Genomic DNA, 21684 nt, shown 5'->3' on the forward strand with positions numbered 1-21684 from the left:
TCCCATTATTTGTGGTCTTACAAAGCTACACCATGCTTTATGCATTTGAAACTCCATAAGGAAATGTGTATCTAACATAACGTTTTGCAGAATTTCCCTAAATCTCCTTTAAGCCTCCCTTGCGATAAGTAGAAGAGTACCATTTATAAATGCACATTTAAAGTAGTATAGGCTCCTTATTTGTGTCCTGGCCTTGGGAAATGCAGAAAGTCATGTTAATACTGTGATGTGAGTTCAACAGTAGTCTTTCCACCTGTGATTCAGAGGTATACTGACAGTGGAGCAGCCTTCAGTGCAAAAGATGGGCTGTAATTCCCCAAATATTCCTGCAAAAATCTTCCAAGTGTTCAGAGGAATACTTGGGGAGCCTGTGGCCTTTTGGTTGTTGCTGGACTCCAACTCCCATCAGCCACAGCCAGTGCGGTCAGTGCTTAGGGATGATGGGTGTTGCAGTCTAGCACCATCTAGGGAGCCATGGATTCCCACACCCACGAAGGTATCTCATGCTTGTTTAAACTGTATCCTGATAGCAGCATTTCTATAGAAAAGAGCAAAATAACTGTTTTCTCCCCATCTTCCATATAGGTTGCACAATGACGTCTCTGGATGAAACAATCAATAGCTATCTGGACGTTTGGCTTGGACCCAGAGGTAGGTGGTTTATTTGGGAGAGGGTGGGCTACCTAGTTTCTGATTACTTGCCAAAGGTTTTTATGTTCCTGAATACAGTGACATTTTCAAAAACTCTTAACTAAGATGTTGTGTAGTAGTCACTGGAATGAGGACTGAAATCTCTGCATGGTTGGTTTTTTTTTTGTTTTGCTTTGCTTTGTTTTGGCCTGCAATGGATACAAGTGCTTTATTAGATGTATACTTTTATCGTTGTTGGAATTCAATACAAGGGGTGTTCTGATTTATGCCACTTTAGGTAGCTAGATCTTTTGGAGAGGTGGCCTATAGTTACATTAATAAATAAACTCTCCAGCAGCAGCGTCAGTGAGCGAATAGCATATTTCTGCGCTGAATTCTTCTGTGTACAAAATAGCTCCTTTTAAGACTCTGCCTCTGTGGTTCTGTTCCCATGGAAAGCACAGTCACGAACAAAACGAAATAGTTGCCCTTTTTATGTGTTTGCTTAGACATATTGCATTTGAGGCACCCTCGCTGATCTCACCCTCTGCACCAGCTGAGTTGGCACAAAAATTGAGCCCGCATGTTCCGATGACCCTGCAGGGTGAGAATTCTGTAGTGACATTCGGTCCTGATGTCAGAGTGGAAAACACATGAATGAGGCAGCCCGTTTATGTTAGCACATGTTCAAAAACTCCTGTCAGTTAATAGACTCATAAACATTACAGCTATCGGAAAATACGAAATTGCTCTTGCATTTGGCGTATGTTAAACAATTGTGGAAGCAATCTATCCAAACTGAACCACTGAAATGCTATTGATATCTGTGGGAAAGATAAAAGCTCATATTGTAGCTTAAATGACAGAACACACAATGCTGTATGGAGAAAGACCCAAGTTCGGTGTTCAAATTTAGCCAGGCGCCCGGCATGTTTTGCACCTGACTTTTGACCGCTTGTGACCAAGTGAAGATGCCCTGAGCACCAGGAAGGCAACTGAGATCTCCACCATCTGGAGGTGCATGCTTGGGGATCATTGGATCTTGGCTGTAGAATTCTATCCGTTACATTTTACCTGCGCAACGGAATGAATTTCAGGAAGCAAAATGCTTTATCTGTGCAGCAGGAGCAGTGAACAACATCATAGTTAATAGTTGCAGATTGTCTTCACTTAGCCCACCTCACTGCCCTGCTCACAGTTGTGAAGAATATCCCTACATTATGAATGTTCTGTGTCCCCATTAAGAAAAAGAGGTTGGAATAGGTCAATATATATGTAGGCTGTCCCTGAATCAAGTGGCTTTTCTTCTTTAAGTTCTCAAAGCTCTAAGCCTAGGTCAAGGTTGTCATCTGAGCTAGCCAGATGTTTAACTGAGAATCAATCCCAGTCATCTTCATCCTTTGAAAAATAAGACTTTAGAGCAGGGTTTCCCAAACCTGTGTCTCCACCTGTTTTTGGACTACATTTCCCATCATCCCTAGCTAGAAGGACCAGTGGTCAAGGATGATGGGAACTGTAGTCCAAAAAAACCAGATGGAGACCCACATTTGAGAAACCCTGCTTTAGAGCCATCTTGCTCAAAATTGCAACTAGACATTCTGTTTTGATGACTGTAATCTTGGTTTAAGGAGCCGTTTGGCACCTAGCTTCTATATCTGAGTTTCTAACACTGCCCAAGTTTGCTTCCTGGTGTTTCCACTTATAAGATCTGAGGAGGCTTCTGCTTATGACCTGTGCATGTTGCTGCCCATTAGAACAGATAGCATTATCCTAGCTGGACCAAAGTTCTGATGGTGTAAGACTGGGCTCTCCTGATGTGACTGGGATTCCGCTCTCATCAGCTCTGACCATTGGCCATGCTGGCTGGGGCTGATGGGAGTGCTATAACATCTGGAGGGCACCAGGTTCTCCATCCCTGGTATAAAGCAGCATCATATCATCAATTTGCTTAACTCTACTATGACACACCCATGGGAATGAAAGATGCTCCAATTTTCTTGGATCATCCCCAGGTTTCCAAAACATGAAAGGCCGCCCCCCCCTCCAAGAAAGTGCAACTCCTCAGAATATATTTTTCAGATTCAACAGCGAAGCTTAATTGTGTGAACATGGGATCTCGGATCTCTTTATAATATTTAAGCACTATTTAAAATATTTACATTCTCCTTATTTTGCCACAAAGCCTGGTAGTTCAGATGGGTGGGAATCAATAAAACTGAGAAACTGCCAACTTGAAAGGTGAGGCGAGCATCTTGGCTCTGACAAAATCCATCTAATTTCAGATAATGGGAGTAATGGAGATGTCAGGAAGGAGAGAATTAAAAGTAACTTGGAATATAAAAGCACCAGGTATCAATATTTGAGAGAGAAGTAGGGAAGGCTAGTGTGTCAGGTGCTCCTTCAGGGAGCAGCACTTTTGTAAAGGGAGCATAATTAGTTGTTTAGCAACAGAGCAATTAAATAAAACCTCGCCACGGGTGTGGGGTTTGTGTGCAATTCAGAGCAACGGGCTTTTCTCACTGTATCTCCCAGCTATTATTCCTTTGGCTTCTCTTAGAAAAGCCTTGCTAAAGGGGGAACCAAATCTCCACACACACCAGAAACCACTAACACAGATTGTCCTCCCAACTCCCTTTGGTCTGAAATGTTGGTATTGAATCTGGTCAGATGCTCTGGAGCAACTGCTTCCACATTCATAAATGTGCACCCTTCCCTTTCCTAAAAATAAATATTCCGCCAGTCTTAAGTCTCAGAAGTCTTTGAAATTGCCTTAATCCAGATAACAGTGTTGCCTTTGTGTTCCGTTTCAGATCCCAGAGTAAAAGGATGGTTTCTCCTGACCAATTACACACCTACCTTCATCTTCACCGTCTTATACTTATTAATCGTATGGTTAGGACCAAAGTACATGCGGAACAGGCAGCCGTTCACCTTCAGGGGTATTCTAGTGGTCTATAACCTTGGGCTTACGCTTCTGTCCCTCTATATGTTTTATGAGGTAAGAAATGTAGAGGCTGTGCATTTTTCTCGCATTGCTTGTTCCATGCTTTCATACAAAATATCAGGTTCAGGAGGCCTCTCCGAATAATACAGTTTTAGAAGACTTCTAAAAGCAACTGGGAATGGCTCCCACCAAATCTCTGTTTTTGCAAGGAGTTCCACAGGGCAGAGCCTGCCATACAAAAGGCTCAGTCCCTGGTAAGGTGGCAGAAAGGATGTGAAGGGAGAGAGTCTATGTGCTGACCACCTCCATCGCAAGGATGCTTCAGAAGGGAGTTGCTGCCAGGAACATTATGTGCAGGTGTATTTTGATGCATTGAACAGAATGAGTCATGGTGGAGGGGAGAGCATATGTGTACAAATTCAACAGAGCTTTGTTTGTTTTGTTGCCATTCTATACAATTTATGCTGTATTTGTGATGTTCCATTATGTTATTTTTATCTTTTGTTTGTAAGCTGCTTTGGGATTTATTTGAATAAAAAGCAGCATAGAAATAGAATCAATCAATCAATATCAAATCAATCAATCAAAAAGGCCAGTCAAACCTCAGGGGTGTGTGGGACTTCCAGAAAATGCCCCATCAGTGATCAAGGTGGATATATTTGTCTGGAAGCTTGGGCTTCACAATCCTTGTAATATATTTCCTTCTCTCTCGCCCCCCCCCAACTTTGGTAAACTTTGACCAATTGTGACTCCTAAAAAGTTAACCATTATAGTTGCACAGTTCATACATTTACAGGCCACCAACGCCTTTCTGGTGGCAGAGGAACATAGTCTTCTAAGCTCATCCTGCAAAAGCTTTGCATGTTTGACCGTAGCACTTACCTCAAGTGTGGTTTGGCAGAGAAAGTGGCTCATACATTCCTGAAATAAGTGAACAAGCAGGGCCGTTCCACGCATGGCTGAATGCACAAAACCCTCGTGCCGCATTTTATGGGAGATGTGTGGTTAAGTGACAGTGACCATAACCTGCTCCTATGTCAAGGCAAGCAGCTCGGAAGACCAGAAAACTGCATGAAATGAGTCTCTAGCAAACACATCCTTTGAATAATATTTACGTAGAACCCTATGATATTAGAAACGCATGTTGTTGTTGTTTGGGGGGGGGGAATTATTTACATTTTCACAGTACCGTAAAAAGAGCAAACTAATCTACAGGAAATACAAAAAAGAAAGAAACTAAAGGAAGAAGGAACAGGGGAAAAGAAACTACCCATTGCTTATATTGTAACTTTCATCCCCTAAAGAGGAAGGTGTGCCCTCCCAGGTCTCACCTGTCCCTCTCTTCCCACAGCCTCTCATCACTGTGGTACCTCTCCTTACCCACTGTGGCGATCACACAGGTCCCCAAATGTTTCACCGTCTATTGATCCCTGTGCCACCACTTTATTTCTTGCTGCCACCACCCAGGCCCAACCTGGTACAATACTGAGTCCAGTCAGGGTTAAATTGGGACATAAACATCTGTTTATTTATTGCAGTTTAACAAACATGTGGTTTCATAAACAGTATCAGTCAATTACATTCATGGGGTGCCTATCCAGACCTATAACTTCCGCTACCTGCTCTCACTCACTAAACTACCTCTGAGATATTTACTTGTCTTCCTAGCCCCTAACTGTTCCTGACTCAGCTTATTTCGCTACACTAACTCAACCTACCCACAGACTTTATCCCAATTCACTTCCACTCCAACCAACCACCTAACTTCCAACAAACTCCTCCCTTTGCCCCTCCCAGAGCTGGTTTTATAGTCCCTCTGATTCCACCCCCCTCCCCCAGGTTCTGATAGGGTAACCTGTTTAACTATTTCACCTCCAGCACTCTCATATGGTAATGTCACACCCACCTCTCACACAGGGTTCTCAAACTGTCCTCCCCTTATCTGTATACTGTTCTTGTTGTTGTTTAGTCGTCTTAGTCGTGTTCGACTCTCCGTGACCCCATGAACCAGAGCATGACTTGGAAACTCTCACTTCTCAAAGCTTCTCTTTTTTTTAATGTCCATGGAGTTTTCTTTGCAAAATACTGGAGTGGTTTGCCAGTTCCTTCTGCAGGTGTATCACATTTAGTCTAAACTCTCGGCTATGACCTGTCCGTCTTGGGTGGCCCTGCATGCCATAGCTCACAGCTTCTCTTGAGTTATTCAAGCCCCTTCACCACAACAAGGCAGTGATACATGAAGGGGATACAGTTCTTACCAAAGTACAATAAGAATATGAGAATAAGAATAAACTACCAAGGGAGATAAAAGGAAAAAGAGGAAAAAGAAGAAAGAAATAGATAAAAGGACCTCCAGCTACCTATCTGTCGGTTGTATATACGATATTTCTTGTTGAATCTAGATTATTCAATTATTCCTCCCCTTGCTAGATTTTGTTTTTCCAGCTCTCCAGTTCATTTATCAGTTGCTTGGGGGGGGCATGGCGTGTTCTTGGTTTGCACAGAATGGCCTTTCCTTACCTGGGGAGACAAGGTTTGTTTTCCCATTCTATAAAGGTCTGGAGGCTCTGTAGCCTAGTTATTCTGGCTTTGGTTGGTACCTGAGTAGGATGTTCATGCGAAGTGTTCTAAAAGATCCCGGCTAAAATGGGAACAGGAGCAAATGTCCTAGAATAGGAGTTCAGAATCTTCTACAAAAGTGGCATGACAGTCTTAAACAGTTTGTCCCCACGCCTTTTCCCTGCAGAAAAACCTCACAACAAACAGCACTTCTCTCAGAGAGTTAGATACCTAACTTTTTATATTGCTTGGGAAACACCTAATTATTGCAGATACGACAGGAGCAGTTTATTTGTTTAGAGATCATTAGTCTTCATTTACTTTTCCACTTGAACATACTTGCTGTGTCAAAGTAGGTGTTCAAGTGAGATAGTGGCATCTGTGGCATGTGTTCCGGAGCAAATATTTTGGCACCAGGATTACCCACAATGAACACATCTACGCAATCCTTTCTCCTTTAGAACCTCACAGGAATGCATTTTTCCCCCTTCTGGTTTTTAATTTGAAGGGAAATATCTGGCCAAACAAATAACTTCAGATACTGCGTTTGGATTTCAGGGTCATGTTGCCTTAATAGAAACGGTACATTTTAAGATGTACCTTTTGTGTGTTTTTTGAAAGCAAAATAAAAATAAAAATCTGTTACCTGCTCCTCCCTCTGTGACACTAACCCACCTGGTATTTTTTTTAATCCCTTGTGTCATTGCTAATCACATTGTTAACCTAATGTGTGGTTAGACCCTTCAATCAGCAGCCAAGGCTCAACAGAATATAGTAGACTAGTTAATAATGCCAGTGATCTGCAAGAATGGAAAAGGTGGGGAAATCTTGACTTCTGTGAACAGATAATAATTTAGGATGCTGTAGTAGTAAGGGGCTTTCTAAATGGTGGGCACAAATTCTGCATTATGTATAGAAGGGTTTTCTTTTGTTTTGTTTGACAGCAAAGAAAAAGCACAAATACACCAAATTGCTGCTGCTGTAGAGCTTCTGGGAAATCCTGTAGGGAACAATTAATGGTCAAGTCCTCCTTCCCATGTGTGCTCAAGCCTCTTTGTCATTTCATATGTAAGATGAGATAGCTACAGAGACTGAATGCAGTGGCAGCAGGAATGGGCAGCAGGTTGCTATGGCGAACTTGCAAACTATAAATGGAGAACATATTCTTTGTGGTATTCCCAAAGCCAGAGTTTGTTGAGATAGTTTGAATGGAAATTCTGCCAATAATGATTATGCTATCATTGGGTAGTACTCCCCACCCCCACCCCACCCCAACAAAAAGTTAGAGTATCTTGTTTTCAAAATGCATGTTTTTATTTTTGTACTGGAAACCAAGCAGTAGTTTTATAGTGAAGTTAGGTGGGGGGAGGAATGCCAAAAGAGAGCTGCTTATTACATTGCATTTATATTTTTGTTCCACCCTCTTCATCCAAACAGTTTGGAAAGCATATTTAATTTTATCTTTCCTCCCCCCCCCCCCGCAGTTTTATCCACCCAACAGCCCTGTTAGGTAGTCCAGGCCAATAGAAAGTGACTGCCTCTAGGCCACCAACTAAGCTTTGTGTATATGAACTGGCCAAGTCCTGGATCAGCCACAAAAGCTATATCTGATTTCATAAAAATGCAGAAATCTCAGCTGGAGAAATCTCAGGCATGCTAAAGCAATGAGTCTTGCACATTTAGAACTGTTTATGGAAACCAGTTGACATTCACTATATATGCACTCCAAATGTTGAGGTTAGTCCTTTGATTTTAAAATGCTGTGTGTGGTTTTTTTGGGGGGGGGAGGTTCAAGGAAGATATATTACATGAAGTTCTAGATAAACATTTTTCAGAAGACGTTATCTAAATTATAAATCCTGGCCTCTTGCCTTGAGTTGAGTTTTGTTTTGTTTTGCTTGCTGGCCCAGCCAAGTCAATACTCATGAGATTTGACCAGTATTTTTGTCAAATCTAAAATTATATTTTCATGTTTTCTTGTAAGGAAGCTTCTTGTGGTCAAGTCAAGAAGACTTGAAATAGAAATCTGATGGAAAGTCTAAAAGAAGACTGTTTCGGAATCAGACTCTACTCTCATCCTGCTTTTATAGAAGCCCCTCTTAAAGATTATCAATCCCTCCCCCAAGAGTTGCAGGCTATTTCAGCATTGTGATGTGTACATACAGTGGTACCTCGGGTTAAGTACTTAATTCGTTCCGGAGGTCCGTTCTTAACCTGAAGCGCCACTTTAGCTAATGAGGCCTCCTGCTGCTGCTGCACCGCCGGAGCACAATTTCTGTTCTCATCCTGAAGCAAAGTTCTTAACCTGAGGTAATATTTCTGGGTTAGCGGAGTCTGTAACCTGAAGCGTCTGTAACCTGAAGCGTATGTAACCCCAGGTACCACTGTATCTCACTTTTACCTCTAGGCTATTGGATAGCAGACATTTCCAAAACCTGACTGAGTAGTGCATGATAGGGAATCTCAATCCCAAAGGCTCCTCTGTCCAGCCCTTGGGAGGCAACACCCATCAGCAGCCCTACTCTGCACCCTCCTTCAGTGAACTCTTAGAATCATAGAGTTATAAGGGACCATAATCTTAATCTCAGGGCCATGGGTTTGACAAAAGATTCCTGCATTGCAGGAGGCTGGACAAGATGACCCCCCCCCCTTCAATGCAGGAATCTCAACTAAAGCATCCATGATATATGGCCTTCCAGTCTCTGCTTAAAAACCTCCAAGGAAGGCGAGTCCACCACCTTCCGAGAGAATCTGTTCTGCTGTCGAAGAGCTCTTTCTGATGTTTAGTTGGAATCTCCTTTCTTGTAACTTGAAGCCCCTACCCTCTGGAGTAGGAGAAAACAAGCTCGCTCTATCTTCCATGTGGCAGCCTGTGGTGATCACACAGGGTCCCCGGACGTTTAACGGTCTATTGATTCCTGTGCCACCACTGTGCTCGCTTCCCCACTGCCACCAACCCGTTACTCTCGGGTAAAACACTGAGTCCAGTCAGTTGTTAAAAGTGAACCAAAAAAACCAAGTTTATTTTACAAGCATTAACAAATTTATGGTTTCTCAGATAATATTCCTGTCAGTATCTTAACTTTAGTTTCTTTACCGGCCTATACCTTCCTAATACCTTATCTGATTATCTCAACTGTTTGATTGACTCCTCTTAACAAATTCTCTCCCTCTCTCACACCAGACTAGCCCAACCCACAGACTTATCTTCTCTGTCTCTCCTAACTCCAGACTGTCTCTTCAACAACTCTAACTCTAACTCCTGACTTCTCCCTTTGGGTTCCCATTGGTTAGTCATTTTACAATTAGTTAACCCTTTCCTTATGAACCCAGTATGATGTCACACACCTAGGAGGGCAAACGCCACACAGCCCTTTAGATATATGAAGTTGGCTATCATATCTCCTCTCAGTCTCCTCTTTACCAAACTAAACATTCCAAATTCCCTCATAGCACTTGACTTCCAGACTCTCGATCACCCTCCTCTGCTCACAATCTGGCTTGTCAACATCCTGCTTACCGTATTTTTTGCCATATAGGACGCACTTTTTCCCTTCCAAAAATGAAGGGGAAATGTGTGTGCGTCCTATGGGGCGAATGCAGGCTTTCGCTGAAGCCTGGAGAACGAGAGGGGTCGGTGTGCACCGACCCCTCTTGCTCTCCAGGCTTCAGGAAGCTCTCCGCAAGCCTTGCGAGCCTGGAGGGAGTTGCCGCGGGCTCGCAAGCCTTGCGGGCAGCAGCATGCAGCCCGAAGCACGGGGATCCCTCTGGAGGGTGCCCCGTGCTTCATGCAGGTGTCCGCAAGCCTTGCGCATCTGGCGGGAGTTGCCGCCGGGCTCACAAGGCTTGCAGATAGCAGCCTGTTCTGGGGGCTGGGGTCAGGGGAAGCTTGGGCTTCCCCTGCCCCAGCCCCGTGGCGGGGGGGAAATATATTTTTTTTATTCATTTCCCCCCCCAAAAAACGAGGTGCGTCCTATGGGCCGGTGTGCCCTATAGGACGAAAAATACAGTAAATTGTGGGACCCAGAATTGGACACAATATTCCAGGCGTGGTCTGACCAAGCCAGAATAGAAAAATCCCCCTATCACTCTCCACTCTTTTAAAAGCTGTCGTTTGCCTCCAGCATCTAATAAAACTGCCTTTGGGGGACTTTTACCCTAAGGTCTTGTGAATATGGCTTTGATTCTTTTAAGTTTGTTTATATATATATATATATATCGTAAAAATGTGCAATGTTTTCAATGGCCTTCTTTCTTTTTCTTTCTTCATTTAGCTGGTGACAGGAGTATGGGAAGGCGGATACAATTTCTTCTGTCAGGATACGCACAGTGGAGGTGAAGCTGATATGAAGGTAACAATATAAGCTGACTCTACTCTTTTGCTTTGCTTCTTGCATTTGGAGCGAAGGTCAGTGCAGATCTTACATATTTGGGAAGGATGTGTACCCTTCTCTGTTATTGCCAAAGGAAAGGCTTTGCTGTAATTTGCATGCTTTGATAGAGCCTTGAAAGGAAAGTTAGTGCATCGGCACTAAATCCATCTAGTCCATCCAGAGTTTCCCAAACTTGGGTCTCCAGTTGGTTTTGGACTACAACCCCCATTCATCCCTGATCTGCTAGCTAGGGGTGATGGGAGTTGTAGTCCAAACACAGCTGAAGGCCCAAGTTTGAGAAACCCTGATCTAGACATATCTGAACATAAAGGAGTAATGCAAGCACCCAATGTTGATAATTCAAGGCTTGTAAGAAGTGCAGCCCACTCTGTTCTGTGTATTGCTACTTACATATGTTTTCAGTGGATCTCTCTGAAATTCCTAGCTTGAAACGCCCTCATTTTATGAGGAGCCTGACTCTGTAGGGTATGTGGGAAATACATGTAACTGTAATTTGGCTTACTGGCACTGAATAAAGATACTTTCCTGGAATAAAATTGTGCTTTAGTTGGTTGAATTCATCATTTGGCAGTGCCACGGGTGATTTGGTACACTTAAAAACTGGTGCACATCCCTTCCGTCGTTAACAAGGAGATGGAGACGGCAGTGTTTTCATTGGTTTAGGAGCCATGCAGATAAATATTCAGGAGGCAATTGAACATGTTCTGTCAACTGCTTTCATTTCTAGCATTAAAGGATGCTAGACAAGACATAGAAATCTCTGTCCCAACCTGGCCAGCCATGAATCTCTTGCTTAACTCCGTCTTGTGCATAGAGCCAAGTGAAGGGTGGTTAAATGCTTTGGGTTAGTCACTATCTATAGGCTTAGCCCTACTGCACAAGGTTGTTGCGAGGCTAAAACTGGGGACACCGCTTCTAACATTGGATAGCTTTAGCATACAATCCTCAAGAATCAAAAGTTTTGTGTCTCTTTTGTAGGAAATGTGTACATTTCTGGGCATTCCGCAGTTTTCCATTTTGAGCTCTTGATACTGGAGGTATAGAAACTTTTGCAAACGAAGTGACAATTGAAAGAAAGAAAGAAAGAAAGAAAGAAAGAAAGAAAGAAAGAAAGAAAGAAAGAAAGAAAGCTTTTCACTAGCTTCAATTGCAAAACTTGCTCACTGTTTTGTAAGATATTGGTTGGACCTAATAAAGGTACTGCCTGATGTAGGTTTTTGGATTTCCAACCACACCCACTATGGACCAACACAGCTATTGGCCATCACTTCCCCTCCCCTTGCCCCACTTCGCCACAGGGTGAAGGAGATGCTATACTAGTAAAATCAGCCAAATGGCATTGTCATGGGTAGTGGGGAGAGAAAGGGCAACCATTCAAAACACAACCCACCCCCCCGTATGAGAGTCAAGTCGTTCTTCATCCAATCCTTGGCTCTCTTAATGACTCGGTTCTTCCTGAAAGAGATCCGTTTCCTGTAACCATTGTTCCCAGCAGCAGGCTGTCACTCCTAGCATTGTAGTGTGGTCAAGAGGCAGGCTGGGTTCATTGTTCTCCAGCTGACCATGAGAACGTCTGGGACTTGGTTTGCGTTATGCAGTAACTGAATGGGAACTTAGGAGATGGTTGCTAGAAACATAAGCTTGTGGTTAATGCAATGTGGCATAGAAGCCACTATGCTCATAGAAATTCTAATCTACCTAGGACAATTCTCCTCTAAGGAGCTCAGGGTAGAGCACATACGTGAGGAAATGTTGCTTCTAGCACTGCACCCTATGGAATATCACTATGAACTTTCCCACCCTTTTTTCTACAATATAATATAATAATAATAATTTATTATTTATACCCCGCTCATCTGGCTGGGTTTCTTTCCTGGGGTGTTAGATGTTGAAGTCTTAGTGTGAACCCTATTAGAACATTTCTGTATCCTGCCAGGATATCCCAGATAGATTTCTTTACCTGTCAGTGTCCAGCAAGCAAAATGTTCTTATAAAAGCAAATCTGAAATTGGCCTGCAGTCAAAAGAACTGGAAAACCATGAAACTATTTTTAACTTGTCTCTCCCTTGGAACATAGTGCCTGAAAATTACATCTCCCATTATAGCCAGTGAACAAATAAGAATCATAATTGCCTAATTCCCTCATTTTCAGTTCCTTTGTTTCTTATAGTACTGAACACTTCTAAAGAAACACTTTCTGACATTTGCATGTGACAGTTTGAATGGAGGAACAGTAATAACTAGCGACAAAGAATGAAGTATCTCATATCCTTCGAGAGGACACTGTGAGACAGATGTAGTGCACAACTCATTATATAAAATGATAAAATTAGATCACAGACAGAAGCAGTGTTTTAAAACCTGAAAAGAAATGACCCTGTTACAAGTGTCTACATTTCAAAAGCAGCGAGTAACTTCATTAATGAAGGCTACAAGACGATTCCACTTCTGTGTTGTTTTGCGGCATCCCGGGAAAATCAGCTGTCTTCTTCTGTTTTCCATGTTAGTTTGCTTTAGCTGACGCAAATCGATAAGCTTATGCTTTTACAAGTTACCTTTTAAAAAAAGAAAAGAATGAAAGATATTTCAGATGTGTAGATGTTAAAAGCATGAGCAGTATCGACCCAGGTTTCTTTAGGACGCTGTTATGGGTGACACCAACTTGACTCAACTAAATTTTGGACGGCTAATTTAGTCAGTGGTGCCAAAACCCAGTAGGCCGGGGGGACGGGACTGCAGGACCAGGGGCCAATTGAGGCCCTTCAAGTTTTTTTAGGACTTTTTGGACTGGTACAGTCCCAGAAGTTCATCACGACATGCCTTTTGGGTTCTCATGCCTAGAGCTTTCGAAACATCACTGAAAGGTCAGGCCATGTAATCATGCCAATGAGTTTCCATTCTAACTTTCAGAATCTCTCTATTATGAAATTTGGGGCCGGTTCAGATGTCACAATCTTGGCCTGATAAACCATGTTTTGTTCAAATGGGAATGAACCATCCCCTGTATACTTTCTTTCACCTGCTTGGGTGATTCTCTTCAGAACAGATGTCTGGGTTTCTTATACCAGAGTTCTCTGTATCATCCAAACCAGAAAGGGTGATTGGCTCTTACCAAAGAACCAGATAGGCTCTTACCAAACCAGGAGACATAGCACCAAACAATAATAAGCATGAGGTGTCTTGGATTTTGTGTGTGAAGTGTATGGGCTTAAAATGGACAGTAGTGTTCTTTCAATTTATTTTAAAGTAGACTTAGCAGTTGTCTTCATCTTCCAACCAGCAGGTTAGCTGGAGTCTACACACTCTTCTTTCTCCTTCTTTTCATTGACATTATAGAAATAAGATTAATATGTTAGGGAAGAGATGATGTTATACGGTGAGAGGGATTCCACAAAATGGGGGACAGTATCATCATCATCAGGTTTATGTGCATTGGACTGAAAATAAACTTCCTGTAGAGAGAAATGTGGGAAAGATTTCACGACAAATAAAAGTCCTAATTTTTCCAAAATCGGCTCTTCTCCATACAACAGTGTGGATATCTGTCTGCTCACCTTTCTGAACTCCAGTTTGGTTTTCAAGTTCTCAGTGTCAGGCATGAGGTTGAACAGTTCCGTGTCCTGTAACATCATCTTAACACAGGCTTTGGCATGTTTGTGGAACAAGAATTCTTCGTGATTTCACATTACGGTTGCTTGCTTGCAGCAGTGTTTCTCTCCTTTCACATCAGCCCAATCTTCAGCGCCTCATTCTCCCCAGCCTGGAGGAAAGCAATTTCCTTTTAGGGAATACAGTAGCACAATCCTCTGTTTGTTGCTCAGATTGTTCTTCGGAGATCACAGCAGCAGTGTAGAGATTGAAACCTCTCCCCTGAGTGTCTTGGTGCACCTGAGGTACACTTGAATAGGCTTCTAAATCATTGCCTCTTTTGCTTTAGTCACCGTTTCGGTTTTATGGCTACAATCCAGAGCATGCCCAGGGACTTGGGTCCTTCCAGAAAGCACCTTACTTTATTTTGAACAGCACACATGCATTGCCGGCTGTTTTCGAAACTTCCCTGTCCTGGGGACAACATAGGAAGCTGCCTTCGATCTAGCAAAACCAACAACTCTAAGGTCAAGACCAAAGCCCTGCAGAGAACATGGAGCAAGTTACCCTGTTCTGGTAACTAATGCATAAAGAGGCTTCCGGGAAGGGTGTCAGAAAGCCACAAATCCCATTCACCAACCCATACATCTGCTGTGCACTCTGGCCCAGCACATCATTGGATGTGGGCACATTAAACCCTGGTCAGGGTGCCCCAGTCAGGAGGTACTATACATCTTTGTGGACAAGGCCTTCTCTCAGACATGACTGGGACATGAGTCAGCATCTAAGGGGCCATGTTCAGTACCTAGAGATAAGAAGGGAGAGGCCTCCTCTGCCACTCGGTCAGCATTGCCTCATGCAACTCCCACCTTCCTTATCTGCCTGTAGCAGCATGATGGCCTACTTGTTGCATCAGGTCAAAAAGAAGGGAGAAGTGGTACACTGGGCTGGAGCTGCCACTAAGTATTTATGCCTTCAAGTATCTTTTAAGTTTGTTTTTTACAGTGGTCCTGGTGATAGCTCAGTCTGTTGAGCATGAGGCTCTTAAACTCAGGGTCGTGGGTTTGAGTGCCACGTTGGGCAAAAGATGCCTGCATTGCAGGGTGTTGGATTAGGACCCCCCCATGGTCCCTTCTGACTCTACAATTCTGTGATCTATGTTTTATTATGTCTACTTGATTCCAAGTCTGTAGACTTTACTGCTATTTTCTTATGACTACTTTATGTGAACTGCTTAGAGGTGTTGTTTTTTTTAAAGAAAGTGGCTTATTCATTTTGATAGATGATAGATAGATAGATGATAGAGATAGATATATAGATAGATAGATAGATGATAGATAGATAGATAGATAGATGATAGATAGATAGATAGATAGATAGATAGATAGATAGATAGATAGATGATATAGATAGATAGATAGATAGATAGATAGATAGATAGATAGATAGATAGATGATAGATAGATGATAGATAGATAGATAGATAGATAGATAGATGATAGATAGATAGATAGACAGACAGATAGATAGATAGATAGATAGATAGATAGATGATAGATGATAGATGATAGATGATAGATGATAGATGATAGATAGATAGATGATAGATAGATAGATGATAGATGATAGATAGATAGATAGATAGATAGATAGATAGATAGATAGATAGATAGATGATAGATGGATAGATAGATGATGATAGATAGATAGATAGTAGATAGATAGATAGATAGATAGATAGATAGATAGATAGATAGATAGATAGATAGATAGATAGATAGATGATAGATAGATAGATAGATAGATGATGATAGATAGATAGATGATAGATAGATAGATAGATATAGATAGATGATAGATAGATAGATGATAGATAGATAGAGATGATAGATAGATAGATAGATAGATAGATGATGATAGATAGATAGATAGATAGATAGATAGATAGATAGATAGATAGATATAGATAGATCATGACTGTCACACTGTATGGCTGAGCACCCAATAACCCAATTTTCAGTTGCCCCAATGGTTGTTGAAGACCATCGACCAAACTTGGCTAAACCATTCTGCTTGCTCGCTTTCTGAGATCATCATTTCTGAACGATGGTGCTGTTATTGGCAAAGCATATTATGTAATGCTAAGCCATCATTTGCTCATGGCTTGTTGAACAAACCATGGTTAAAAGAACCTCAGAGACCAGACAAGCCATGATTTATTTCTGCAAAGCTTTGTTTCCCACCTCCTGCTCTTGCCTCATGCCTGTGTAGCTTGGTGTGTTCCACTGCACTTAATGCAAGCCATGGTTTCACATGCATCGGCCAAGCTATGGCTTTAAATAGTGGTTTGTTGCTACAAAATAACCATGGTTAGTATGCTAGGCTGGATTCAAATGAATGACACAGCATTCTGTTTGAACTAAGCCTATATTGCAATGATTATTGATCACCAGGATCTGAGGGATGGGGAGAGATTATTTGCTGGGGCAGTAGAATTTGCCATGAGCTGTCTTATTTCATTTGCCTCTGTGGAACAAATGCCTGACCTCTTTCCCTCTCCTTTTAGATCATACGTGTCCTTTGGTGGTACTACTTCTCAAAGCTCATCGAGTTCATGGATACTTTCTTCTTTATATTACGGAAAAATAACCATCAGATCACCGTTCTTCACGTCTATCACCATGCAACAATGCTAAACATCTGGTGGTTTGTTATGAACTGGGTGCCTTGTGGCCACTGTAAGTATTCTTGTAATTCGTGATGAGAGACCTGTGTGTGTGTGCATTTCCTGAAAAACTCCTTCTGTTTGAAGAGGGCGTGTTAATGCACACCTTCACTTCTTGGGAAAACAGTCTCCTTGGTTGGAAACGGGTAGGGTTGTGCTGGTTTGCCAGCAGCTTGTAACAGCAACCTCCTCCTCAAAGCTGGGTCAGTTCTGTGTATCTCCCTCTGTTCTTTCAGCTGTTATCCAACTGCTCTTAGGGTTTTCTTAGCAGGCCATCAACTTTGCATACAAAATTTCTAATAACTTGAAGCCAAAGCTTTCATCTGTCAAGCTCCTGGCCTTTTAATTTGTTCTCTGGTCAAATATTACTTTCAAGCTTGCTCTGTGGTTGGCTGGCAAGCCGGATTTGTTAAAGTACAATGGGAAACTGGCACTCCAAAAGTCTTCAAAAAAGTGCATGGGAGCTGCTGTGGTTCCATGTGATCATAACCAACCTCAGTAGAACTATTTTACCTGCTTCCAGCCTGCTCTCTCTCTTTTAAATATAATGTTTATTAACTTTCCATTTTATAACATTTAAATACATCCTTATTTTTCCACAGTAAATTTTTTGCTCTTATGAGCTATTCAACTTCCCTCCCACCCACCTCATGGTTACCATATTTCCTTTCTATCTCATAGCATTTGTATTTTTTCCTACTTATCTTTCATCAATTCAGTTGTCACATTTTTAAATCAATACAGTGATACCTCAGGTTACATACGCTTCAGGTTACATACGCTTCAGGTTACAGACTCCACTAACTCAGAAGTAGTGCTTCAGGTTAAGAACTTTGCTTCAGGATGAGAACAGAAATTGTGCTCCAGCGGCATGGCAGCAGCAGGAGGCCCCATTAGCTAAAGTGGTGCTTCAGGTTAAGAACAGTTTTAGGTTAAGTTCGGACCTCCGGAACAAATTAAGTACTTAACCCGAGGTACCACTGTATAAGAAGGTATGAATCATAATCGTTACAAGCCTTTTAGATCGTTCCTGCTAGTGTTGTTAATTCTTTGCAATTGTCCTTCAAACATTGTACAAATTTACCCCAGTCCTTTGAAAAGCTTGATCATGCTGGTTTCTAATTTTCCCGGTCAGCTTCGCCAAGTCTGCATATTCCATCATCTTTGTCTGCCACTCTTTCCATTTGGGTGCTAAAAGAGTCCTTGCTGCTGTAGTTATATACATCAACAGGTTTTTTTTATCTCTCTTTGGCATTTCTTCACCTACTACAGTCGTACCTCTACTTATGTATCCCTCCGGATACGTAAACTTCAGGTTTGGAACGTGGCAAATCCGGAAGTGTATACTTCTGGTTTCACCCCGCATGCATGCGCAGAAGCAGCACCTCCAGATATGGACTTTTCAGGTTGCGGATGGACCCCCTGAACAAACTAAGTTCGTATCCAGAAGGTCCACTGTATACCCAATAGGAACGCTTCTGGTTTTTTAACAAACGCACTCTCAGCCTGCTCTCTTTTTTATGGTAATCAATCTTTGCATTTTTTAAAAAATGTGCTGGTTAAATTGTAAGCCACGTTTGAGCATTTCTTTTAAAGGAAAGGCAGGAGAAAATGAATTTGAATGAACAAAGACACTTGCAAACTGTACGGAGAATATGCAGAGCTGGCAATCCAGTGTTTGTAACTGCTGCACCAGCCCATTGAAAGAAAGGGATGAGGAAGCAGTTGCTGCTTGCTGCACTTTGATGCCCTTGGTGTCATCAATTATTTGATGATGCACATCTGGGTGTGAATTCACATTGGGGTACTCATTCAGCTGCAAAGCCTCTGCATATATGACCAGATAGGGCTTCCTGTTTCCATCTCTGCCTTACTATGCTGATGGAGTGAATGTCCCTAACCTGAAGGTTGAAAGTGTGTTGTCGCATGCAACTTGATTCAGGATCAGAGCCTGTGAAGGAGCTGGCAGTCTTGTTACCATTCATGTTGTTGTTTCATCCTCTTAGTCGTGTTCGTGACCCCATGAACCAGAGCATACTTTGGAAACACTCACTTTTTTTCTCAAAGCTTCTCCTTTTTTATTTCCATGGAGTTTTCTTGGCAAAATACTGGTTTGCCAGTTCCTTCTCCAGGTGGATCACATTTAGTCTAAACTCTCGGCTATGACCTGTCCGTCTTGGGTGGCCCTGCATGCCATAGCTCATAGCTTCCTGGAGTTATTCAAGCCCCTTTGCCACGACAAGGCAGTGATCCATGAAGGGGATTACCATTCATAGCCCACCTCTTAAAAACACAGTCCAAGCCAGTCTTACGGGGGGAGAGACATTGCTCTTAAAGCAGTTAAACCCAATTTGCATGGCAGATCTGACTTTCGACATCTGATATTCTCTCTCTCTCTCTCTCTCTCTCTATATATATATATATATATATATATATATCATTGCCTTTGAAGTTTTGTGTTAAGTTCAGCAGGTCTGAGGAATTGAAATGGAGCAGGGGGCAGGAAATAAATGAGCAATGAATTGTAATAAAGGGGAAATGTAATAGATAAAAGTATGTTATATATTACAGAAGGAAAGGGCAGGAATGGAAACACCAGGGAGGAAGGACAGGAAGTCAAATTATTATTATTATTATTATTTAATTAATTAATTAAATTTGTATTAAATTTGAAGTTAAATTGTTAAAAATATCTTTGAAATTCAATAAAAAATTAATTGGCAAAAAAGAAAAGGAAAGTTCAGTGGGTCAGTTTAGTGGTTTAAACTTGCATAGAACAGTTTAAGCATGTTTCCTATAATGCATATTGTTGCGAGAGAGAAAAATCAACTAGCATCTCTTTCTATTGTTTCCAGCCTATTTTGGTGCCACCCTTAACAGCTTTATCCATGTCCTCATGTATTCCTATTATGGGTTATCGGCCGTTCCATCCATGCGCCCCTATCTTTGGTGGAAGAAGTATATCACGCAGGGGCAGCTGGTGAGTAAATGGTGCTTCTGTACATTCTTTTTTCCTCATATACTTATATGCTTATGCTGGTTGCTACTGTGTGTTACTCTAATGGGGGACATTAGTTATATAATGCCCCCTTCAGACTGGAGGTCAGAATCTTTTTAAGATGACGAAGCTGCATATAACAGAAGTAGGGAATCCCTTATGCCCTAGTTACTGCTTACAAACCTCTCACTTGTACACCAATTCACTTGTAAGTCGAGCTTTACTATGCTTTCCTAACCATGGAGGAGCAATACTCAGCTCTTTTCACTTTTCACTCAACCCTTGTGAACTTAAGACCAGCCACATGATATATTTTTAAGCAGTGACCCTACAGTAGAGATTGCAGTAGCTTCCTTCGTTTTCAGTGTGAACTGCCTTGGGAAGGTGATAGATTTTGAGATACATAAGTAAACTTGTAGTCTTTCCTCCCCCTTTCATAGTATCGACATGTTCTCTACTTGTGAATACTTGAGCTTAATTGAATGGCACAGCTAAGCGGCCAAACTTGTACAGGGTGTGCGGTACCTACCCATCTCCCACTTGGGGAGCAATGGGGTCTTCCAAGGGGCACAACCACCAATCTCTTACCACCAATCTCCAAGTACAAAAGGCAATTTAAAACCTCCACATTCATACCCAGCTATACTGCTACATAAGGAATGCTTTCAATGTACTCCTTTGTTTGTCTGTTTTCTTGTTCATCCTTTCACTTTCTTTTTTTACCTTTAACAGACTCAATTTGTCCTGACAATCTTCCAGACAAGCTGTGGGGTGGTTTATCCTTGTCCATTTCCCCTGGGATGGCTGTACTTCCAGATAGGCTACATGATCTCCCTAATTATCCTTTTCACAAATTTCTATATTCAGGTAAATTAAGATTTATTCCTCTTTTTTTTCTTCTTTGTTTTTTGCAAATGTCGATAAAGAAAATAACAACTAGAAAGTTTGTGTATCGGAATGCACTTATCAAAATTAGTGGACAGTTGGATCCTAGCAGAAGACATACTTGGTTAACTTCCCAGGACCACCACTAATAGTCAATTTTATAATTACTTTGGTGCTGTAATGCAGCAACAGGAAGCACTCCCTGCCAACCGTAGGCAACAAATGGAGATGGGAACTTGCACTCTCTTTTATGCACTTGCTGCTGTGTGAGAGGATTGGCCTTCTCTGCTGCCACTAAAATCTTATGTAATAGATACAAGGGGCAGTCAGTTCCTATTGACTTGACTAACCCGCCAGCCCCCTAGTGTTGGTCCAAAAAGCATTTCAAATGAACAAAATGGACTTTTTGGACATGGAAATGTGCTTGGCCTAGTGGCTGCAGCTACTTTGCAGTATTTACACAGTGGTCCCTATTCAGAGAAAGCCATTAGCATTTAAATCCCATTGGTGTTAGTTGCAACTAACTTTCCCCATTGATTTCAATGGAACATAGGCACAAGTGACTTAAAGAGGATTGGGACCAGTTGCTTGGTATCAGGTCCGGTATAACTTAAAGCAATGTGTTTAATGAAGGAAACTACTTTTTCCTGAGCTGTTTTGGAAAAGAAACAACTTGAAGACATATTCAATGGTCTTTGGTTCTAATAGGAAAAGAGTAACTATACGTAGTTGTTAGAGATACTATTATATATTTGTTTTGTTTGGCTGTAATGCTATACAAGACTTCCCCAAACTGATGTTCTGGACTACAACTGCCTTCATCCCTGACATTGGCCATATGAAATCAAACCATAGTTTAGTGTTGCAGAAATGAGTTCACGCGCTGCCCAAATATGGGGAGCTAGGAAACTTCCACCTCAGTTTTAGATTAACCACAGCTTTCTGTGTCGTCTGAACTCAG

General features: G+C 41.9%; 1 protein-coding gene across 3 annotated transcripts in view; it reads left to right on the forward strand.

The window, feature by feature from the left end:
- Nucleotides 1-21684, forward strand: part of ELOVL5 (ELOVL fatty acid elongase 5) — a 214622-nt gene that overhangs the window by 189917 nt on the left and 3021 nt on the right. For all 3 annotated transcript variants that reach the window (XM_081906544.1, XM_081906545.1, XM_081906543.1), the window contains exons 2-7: nt 586-651; nt 3441-3628; nt 10408-10485; nt 16682-16853; nt 19696-19820; nt 20571-20705. In XM_081906544.1, the coding sequence (XP_081762670.1) occupies nt 594-651; nt 3441-3628; nt 10408-10485; nt 16682-16853; nt 19696-19820; nt 20571-20705 (756 nt within the window). In that variant the 5' untranslated portion in view covers nt 586-593. The remainder of the gene's footprint in view (nt 1-585; nt 652-3440; nt 3629-10407; nt 10486-16681; nt 16854-19695; nt 19821-20570; nt 20706-21684) is intronic.

This window comes from Podarcis melisellensis, assembly GCF_964234715.1.
Source record: "Podarcis melisellensis genome assembly, chromosome: 3".
NCBI lineage: Eukaryota > Metazoa > Chordata > Lepidosauria > Squamata > Lacertidae > Podarcis > Podarcis melisellensis.